The sequence below is a fragment of the Molossus molossus genome, unplaced genomic scaffold (genome assembly GCF_014108415.1).
Source record: "Molossus molossus isolate mMolMol1 unplaced genomic scaffold, mMolMol1.p scaffold_m16_p_35, whole genome shotgun sequence".
In the NCBI taxonomy this organism is placed as follows: domain Eukaryota; kingdom Metazoa; phylum Chordata; class Mammalia; order Chiroptera; family Molossidae; genus Molossus; species Molossus molossus.
The window spans coordinates 775,498-781,554 of record NW_023425372.1 but is presented as its reverse complement, the minus strand read 5'-3'; the positions used below and the strand labels follow the sequence as shown (position 1 = coordinate 781,554).

The following is a 6,057-nucleotide window of genomic DNA, read 5'->3' as shown; positions in this document are numbered from 1 at the left end:
GCAGAGTGAGAGGTGGTGACAGCCTTGGGTGGAACCCCCGGCCCCACCAGACAAATCAGCCCGAGAAACAGTGAGCTCTGCCTGGGAGACTCAGAGGGGCCTCTTGGAGGGTGGTGCCTGGGGCACTGGGGCACAGCTGGCAGCAGGGCAGGGTGCAGGGCTGGAGGTCAGACTGGCCCAGACCCAGAAAGGCCCAGCAGGAGGGAGATGGGAGCAGGGGACTCCAAAGCCCAGGGTAGGGGTGGGGTGCTTAGCCCTCCGTGCTCCTCCTGAGCTCCAGAATCCCAGATGACCCCAAGCAAGGAATGGGCAAATGTGGGGGACACACCCATCCAGGGCCCATGGTGAGGCCAGCACATGAGTTCCAGTCCCCTTTTCTGAACTAAGTGCAGACTCAGCCTTCCGGCACAACTGACCCTTCAATGTAGAAGCCCCCACCCAACCCAGGCCCATGAGATGCTCTGGGATCTCCAGATGGTGGCTACACCCCAGCCCTTGCCTTCTGAGGAGTGGCTGGTTAGACACTCTCCCCACAGAGCTCACCCACCCCAGCCCTGTGCCACACACCAGGAGAGCACTGCAGCCCTCCCTGGGCACCAGTCCCCACCCACTGCTTAGTGCCCTGGGGCCTGGAAGCCTACCATCTCCCTAACCGGAGCTCATGACAATGACCCTAGAGCAACATTTCACAGGACTTCTATCTGGTGGCAGACCCAGGTTTCTTTCTACCCCTCACTGGGGCTGACCAGCCAGAGCCTGAGCTGCTTCCTCAACCAGCGGCAAGAGGAGTCGGGGTCCTGCAAACCAAGCCAGGCCCCAGAAGGAGGTCCTCCCTGCAGGTGTATTCCTGCCTCCTCCTAGGGCCACCAGCAGGAGGGGTAGGCCACGTTTTTGGGTTGTTTTTTTTTCTTTATTGATTTTAGAGAGAGAGAGAGATAAAAACATCGGTGAGCGAGAACACCGACGGGCCACCTCCTGCATGCCACCCACTGGGGATCGGGCCCACAACCTGGGCATGTGCCCTGACCGGGAATCGAACTGGTGACTTCCTGGTGCAGTATTGACGCTCAACCACTGAGCCACCCAGCTAGGCAGAGCAGGACACTCTTTTAAAGCCTGGCTCTCCTGCTAGGGGCCCTGGTACTCAACGTCCAAGGTCCTGCCTGAACTTGATGCTAGACCTCTGCCCATCCTCCTCCCTCCCTCTCCTGAGCTGGGCCTGGAAGACAGTCGCGGCAGGAGGGAGGAGGAGGGAGGGCAGCCTGGCTGGAGTGGCCCAGAGATGCAGGGCAGCTTTGGGACACAGCCTGGGCAGACATCAGAGATCAAGGAGCAGGCACCTGGCAGATCCAGGCAGGAGAGAGCCAAGGCCTTGCCTTTCGGGGGTGGGTCACTTCCCTTCCAGGAGCGAGGCCTGTAGAGCGCGTGCTGAGTGCCAAGAGACAGGGCAGAGGTAGCTGCTCCCCCACCCTCCCTAGACATGGCACCTGCCATGCTGACCACCACCCTTGGCCGGATCACCAGATGTTGGACCAGAGCGCAGATTGAGCCTAACAGGGCACCTGGCCTGGTGGGAGGAGGGGTGAGAACTAGGGGGACCTCCCGGAAGAAACGACCCCCAGCCATTCCTGGCAGAATAAACCCCGGGCGCACAGGCCACGTCCGCATGCTCCTGGAAAGCGGGCTGCAGCCAGGACGAGGCAAGGGCCCAGAGCCGAGCTGGTTCCCGGTGGGCCGCCCCGGCCCGCCAGCGGGGGCCTGCAGAGTAAAGGGCGTTGAGCGCAGCGGGGAGCAGCCCTTCGCCTCGCGCACCGCGGGGCGGGCCAAGCTTGGCCACAGTCGTCCTGGCTGCCACCCTCCCTGGCCCCAGCTCGCCAGCCCTGCAGGGCAGGCCGCGCTCTGCACCTGGCCGCCGGGAGCCCGACCCCAACGCGGGGACCACAGGCCCGGAGACGAGGAGGGGAACCGCCAGGGCGCAGGGCCGAGACGCCGAAGCGGGACCTCCGGGGCCCGGGCTCGCGTGGGCGGCATCTCGGGGCTGGGAGTGCGGGGCGTGGTCGCGGGACCGGGCCCCCGGTGGGCGGAGCCTGTGCTTGGGGCCTCCAAGACGCGGCTCTCACTGGGTGGAACCGCGGGGCGGGGCGGGGCCACGTGCCGGGGCGGGGCTCGCGCGGGGCGGGGCCTCCATAAAGCGGCCGGGCGGCCGGGCGGGCGCGCCGGGTCCGCGCCCAGTATGTTGGCGGGGGCGTCGGCGGCCCGCGGGCTCCTGCAGCTGCTGCTGCCGCTCCTGCCGCTGCCTCAGGTGGGTCGGCCGGCGGGCGCCCGGCGTGGGTTTCGCGGGGGGGTCGCGCTCGGCGCACCCCGGCCCGAGCTCACCCCTGTCCCCGCAGGTGACGCTGGGCTTCTCGGACGGCAGCTGCGACCCCTCGGACCAGTAAGTGGGGAGGGAGGGGTGGCAGCGGGCAGCGGGGGCCTGGGGCTGCCCCGCCCCCCGGGAGGCTGCGGCGGCGCGGGCGGGGCCGCTCACGGCAGGTGCCGCGTCCCCACAGGTGCCCGCCCCAGGCCCGCTGGAGCAGCCTGTGGCACGTGGGGTAAGTGGAGGCCGCGGCGCGGAGTCGGGTCCGACGGTGCTTCCCGGGGCCAAGCCCACCAGCTCCCACTCCGTCGGGCTCCACCGCCCAGGGGTCGCCAGCACTGTCCCCCCGGGCGCTGGCGGTAAGGCGCTGGGACCCTCAGCAGCCTGGAAGACTCACCCCAGCCTCCTGCCTCCGCACCAGGGGCGGTCTCCCCCGAGGGTCCTGCCCCAGCCCCGCGCAGATCTGGGCAGACTCCCCCACAGCATTCTTGCCCACCTCCCGCTCCCTCCCGCCTCTCTTGAGAGAGTCGCCCCTGAACACGGCCATTGGTCTGGGCACAGCATTGTGCATTCGGCCCAGGACAGTGTGTCCTGGGAGTGAGCCCAAGGCCACTTGTGGCCAGCCTGGAGAGACAGCCAGGGCCAGCCAGCTCCTCAGGCCCAGCTTGGCCAGGAAGGAGGTGTCTGGCCTGGAGACTCCTCCGGTTGTCTTTGATCCTGTGCTCGTTCCTGTCTGGTGTGGTTGGGCCACTCGGGGAGCAGGTACCTAGAGGCTGTGGGTCCGTCCAGAGGTAGGGTCTTGCTCCTCCTTGCCCAGGCTTATCCTGCTCGCTGTCCTGCTGCTGCTGCTGTGCGGGGTCACGGCCAGCTGTGTCCGGTTCTGCTGCCTCCGGAAGCGGGCACAAGCCCAGTCGCACCTGCCGTCGGCACCTCAGTCTTGCGACCTGACGGTCATCCCTGTGGACAGTGACAGCCCCGTGCACAGCACTGTGACCTGTGAGTGCCTGCACGCCTGCCTTTAAAGGGAGTGGGGGCACCAGGGCCCGACCCGGGCCCACAAACTCACTCTGGTTCCCTGCAGCCTACAGCTCCGTGCAGCACCCGCTGGGTATGCGGCTGCCCCTGCCGTTCGGGGAGCTGGACCTCGACTCCATGACCCCTCCCGCCTACAGCCCCGTCTACACCCTGGAGCTGCCTCCCTCCTATGATGAGGCTGTCAAGATGGCCAAACCGGCACAGGAAGAGCCACCCCCTCAGTAGCTTAGTCCCCTCCCCCAGGTCTCATGCCTAGAGACTCCTCCAAGGTCCCAGGAGCTGAGCCGCAAAGCTCAGTACTACCAGCTGTCGCCCTGGTGCCCCTCAGAGGGAGTGAGGAGTTCTCCTGAGCTCCGCATGCCCCCAACCACCTCGTGCTCAAAGGAGACCCCCAGCCCACCCTCACCATCCTTCCTCCCGGGAAGGCCAGACATCCAGCACATTGCTGCAGCCCTGGCCTCGTTGCTATGCAACGCCAGGCAGACACACACACACACACACACACACACACACACAGGTTGCTACATCCAGCCCTAGGCCCTGGCCCAGCCCCAGCAGGCCCTCTGCCCAAAGGAAGCCCCACAGGTCAAAGCCTCCACAACTTTTTGGAGAATAAAGTTTGTATCTAAGTGGTCTTTGCCTGTAGAAAAGGGCTCCGCTCGCTGGGGGGGGTGGGGGGGTGGGCTCGGGCAGCCGCCCGGTGCAGGCAGCCAGTGAGTACTTGAGTTCCGGCTGGCCTAACCTCACCTTCAGGCTGCCGTGGTGGGTGATTTTAGGTACCACAGCAGAAGTGACAGGCTGTGTGCCATGGTGACTCTGGAGAGCCCTCTCCCTTTACCAGACCCACACCTTTGCCAGGTTGGGGACAAGGAAGCACACACGAGTCTGGCAGGAGTGTTTATTGACTACATTGCTGGGTAGGGTGGGGTGGGGTGGGTGGCAGTGGGCAGTGGCGGGCAGCAGCTCCATGGTTGGGCAGGCCGCCCACAGCTGAAGCAGCTGCTCCTACTGGACCAGCTTGAAGGACTCTCCGGTCATCATGGCCACGAACTCTGGAAGCAAAGGGACAGGTCAGCAGCCCAGCCTGGCCTGGCAGTGGGCTCCCAGGGCCCATCCCCCACTCACCCTCATAGTCAATGGTCCCGTCCCCATCTTTGTCTGCCTCCTTCATCATCTGCTCAGCCTCCACCTCGTTGAGGGGCTCGCCTGCATTCATGAGCACATACCTGCAGGACCCTCCCAAGCCCCGCACTGAGTGGCAGCCCGTAGGGTGCTCACCCTCACCCCCCACTCCCGGCCCTGGCCCTACTTGAGTGTGTCCCAGTCGATGTAACCCTTTCCCTCCTTGTCGAAGACTTGGAAAGCGGCCCTCAGCTCGCCCTCCTGGTTCTGGGCCTTCTCCCAGTAAATCCCCATCAGGGCCAGGAAACTGTCGCAGTTGAAGAAGCCTTTGTCTGCAGGGAGGAAGGCCAGGGATGGGTCCTGTGAGAGGGCAGGGTGAAGCCCCCACCCCCCCAAGGTCAGCCCTGGTGCCCCACACAGCCTCACTGTCTCGGTCCACGTCCTTGGCCATGGAAGCCAGCTCGCTCTTGGTGGGGTTGATGCCCAGCAGGCTCATGAGCCGCTCCAGCTCCCCCGTCTTCACCTCCCCGTTGCCCTCCTCGTCAAACATCTCAAAGATCCCCTTGTACTCCTTGATCTGCTCGGCTGTCAGGCGCTCTGTCTGCGGGGACACGAACACCTTGGCCAGCTTCACCGGGGCCCTCTGCCCCTTCATCCAGGGGAGGTTCGAGGCCCAGGACATGTGGCAGGAGACACCCTTCAGAGCATGTGGTTTAAAAAGGAGGCCCCAGCCTGAAGCCAGCTCCCAGAGGAGGGGGAACTAGTGGTGGGTCTGAAGGATGAGCACGGCTCTGCCAGACAGCTTAAAGGGGAAGGCAGCAGACACGCAGGAGCCAGGCACGGGCCAGCCTCACAGTGGGGGCTGCAGGGTGCAGGGGCCACAGCAGTGGACACAGGTGAGACCAGGGGAAGGATGACCTGGACCAACGTGGGAAGGACCAGGCCAGGGTGAAGGCTTCAGGGGGCTTCCAGGCATCCCAGGGGGATGGTCCACACCCGGCCATGTCTGCCTGCCACCACCATGGCAGCTTTCCGAAAGGGCTGCCCAGCCCAGCCCCCCATTCTGCCCTCTCTGTCCCGCCTTTCTGGGCTTCTTCCTCGGGTCCTAGAGACCCTCACAGCTTCAGGCCCCAGCCATCCCTGTGCCCGGAGGCTCTGCTGGTCTCCTCCGCCCCAGGCACTGCTCCCAGCCCCGCTGCACCACCCAGCAGCCCAGGAGTCCAGCCAGGAGCAGCCTCACCATGTCTGTGGCCGGTGGAGCGGACACCGCGGTGTCACTAGAGCTGCTGTGGGCAGGGCTCAAGGGGCAGAGGCGGCGGCCGCGTTTTAGCTGGGCCCCGCTGCCTGGGGTCCCTGGGGTCCAGATTCCAAGAGCCTTTTATGGCCAGGAGATCCTCCTGGCCCTATTTAGGGACAGGGTTGGCCCTTCCCCACACAGCCCCGTTCTGGCTTTCCTCGGCCTGGGCATCCCCTCACCCTGGAGCCCCCCTCAGACCCTGGGTGTTGGCCAAGGCCCCCACCCCAGCCTCAACTCTCCTGGGGCC

At 65.6% G+C, this 6,057-nt stretch overlaps 2 protein-coding genes across 2 annotated transcripts; one reads left to right on the top strand and one right to left on the bottom strand.

The window, feature by feature from the left end:
• Positions 1–2,233: 2,233 nt before the first annotated feature.
• Positions 2,234–3,888, top strand: TMEM52 (transmembrane protein 52). Its single transcript, XM_036281424.1, has 5 exons — positions 2,234–2,302; positions 2,391–2,434; positions 2,550–2,591; positions 3,174–3,352; positions 3,438–3,888. The coding sequence occupies exons 1-5, from the start codon at positions 2,234–2,236 to the stop codon at positions 3,614–3,616; spliced, it is 513 nt and encodes a 170-aa protein (XP_036137317.1). The 3' UTR covers positions 3,617–3,888.
• A 443-nt stretch (positions 3,889–4,331) lies between these two features.
• Positions 4,332–5,800, bottom strand: CALML6 (calmodulin like 6). Its single transcript, XM_036281498.1, has 5 exons — positions 5,754–5,800; positions 4,940–5,114; positions 4,701–4,845; positions 4,517–4,617; positions 4,332–4,443 (listed from the first exon to the last, which is right to left on the bottom strand). Exons 1-5 carry the CDS (start codon positions 5,754–5,756, stop codon positions 4,397–4,399), a joined length of 471 nt encoding a protein of 156 aa, XP_036137391.1. The 5' UTR covers positions 5,757–5,800; the 3' UTR covers positions 4,332–4,396.
• Positions 5,801–6,057: the final 257 nt, after the last annotated feature.